This window comes from Myotis davidii, unplaced genomic scaffold (assembly GCF_000327345.1).
Source record: "Myotis davidii unplaced genomic scaffold, ASM32734v1 scaffold399, whole genome shotgun sequence".
In the NCBI taxonomy this organism is placed as follows: domain Eukaryota; kingdom Metazoa; phylum Chordata; class Mammalia; order Chiroptera; family Vespertilionidae; genus Myotis; species Myotis davidii.
Window position 1 is genome coordinate 6,671,102 of NW_006292094.1, and position 1,634 is coordinate 6,672,735.

General features: G+C 61.3%; 1 protein-coding gene across 1 annotated transcript in view; it reads left to right on the forward strand.

Annotated features, from left to right (window-relative positions):
- TTYH3 (tweety family member 3) overlaps nt 1-1,634 on the forward strand; it is an 11,144-nt gene that overhangs the window by 5,025 nt on the left and 4,485 nt on the right. Inside the window, exon 7 of the mRNA XM_015565156.1 lies at nt 1,493-1,631. Within this exon, the coding sequence (XP_015420642.1) occupies nt 1,493-1,631 (139 nt within the window). The remainder of the gene's footprint in view (nt 1-1,492; nt 1,632-1,634) is intronic.

Sequence of the window (1,634 nt, forward strand, 5' to 3'; positions counted from 1 at the left end):
GCCTCCGGCAGCCCTGCCTCAGTCTCCCCAGTCAGTGCTGGGTTGGGTGGTATATCCGGTGCCAGGCCCCTTTCTCCTTGGGCCCCCGGGCTTGTCTCCCACAGCGACCCCCTCCCGCCCTCGGGTGTGGCTGCTGTTGGGGGGCCCAGCGTGGATAGGGGGGCCCTTGGTTCAGATCTCTTCCCTTCGTCTGGATGCACTCTGTTGTGTTCTGCTGTGGAGGCAATGCTGCTGCTGCCTGCTGTGGGGAGGGGTGGTGCTGGTGATGGTGGTGGAGGTGATGGTGGTGGTGGTGATGGTGGTGATGGTGCTGGTGATGGTGGTGCTGGTGGTGCTGGTGGTGGTGGTGGTGGTGCTGGTGGTGCTGGTGGTGATGGTGATGGTGATGATGGTGGTGGTGGTGGTGCTGGTGGTGGTGGTGCTGGTGGTGATGGTGATGGTGATGATGGTGGTGGTGGTGGTGCTGGTGGTGGTGGTGCTGGTGGTGATGGTGATGGTGATGATGGTGGTGGTGGTGGTGCTGGTGGTGGTGGTGCTGGTGGTGATGGTGATGGTGATGATGGTGGTGGTGGTGGTGCTGGTGGTGGTGGTGCTGGTGGTGATGGTGATGGTGATGATGGTGGTGGTGGTGGTGCTGGTGGTGGTGGTGCTGGTGGTGATGGTGATGGTGATGATGGTGGTGGTGGTGGTGCTGGTGGTGGTGGTGCTGGTGGTGATGGTGATGGTGATGATGGTGGTGGTGGTGGTGCTGGTGGTGGTGGTGCTGGTGGTGATGGTGATGGTGATGATGGTGGTGGTGGTGGTGCTGGTGGTGGTGGTGCTGGTGGTGATGGTGATGGTGATGATGGTGGTGGTGGTGGTGCTGGTGGTGGTGGTGCTGGTGGTGATGGTGATGGTGATGATGGTGGTGGTGGTGGTGCTGGTGGTGGTGGTGCTGGTGGTGATGGTGATGGTGATGATGGTGGTGGTGGTGGTGCTGGTGGTGGTGGTGCTGGTGGTGATGGTGATGGTGATGATGGTGGTGGTGGTGGTGCTGGTGGTGGTGGTGCTGGTGGTGATGGTGATGGTGATGATGGTGGTGGTGGTGGTGCTGGTGGTGGTGGTGCTGGTGGTGATGGTGATGGTGATGATGGTGGTGGTGGTGGTGCTGGTGGTGGTGGTGCTGGTGGTGATGGTGATGGTGATGATGGTGGTGGTGGTGGTGCTGGTGGTGGTGGTGATGGTGGTGATGGTGCTGGTGATGGTGGTGATGGTGGTGCTGATGGTGCTGGTGGTGATAGTGATAGTGAGGGTGGTGATGATGGTGCTGGTGTGATAGGGATGGCGATGATGGTGGCAGCGGTAGGAAAGATGGCAGCTGTAGGAGTGTCTGTATTGGATTCAGACCCTGACTACCCCTGCTTCTTGGGTAACCATCAGCCGTCACTTGCCCCTTGAAGGTGGGCCTCAGCGTCCCCACTGACGTGAGGTGTGTACCCTCCGCCCCCCGCAGAGGCCCCGAGGAGGTCGGGGAGGAGGAGGCCGGAACCAGAGGCCACTGGATGGGTCACTGGTGTGAGCACACGCCTGGGCGTGGCTGGCCGTTGGTGCTCAGCCATCGCTACCCCTGTCCTGCCCACCCAGCTGCACGGAGG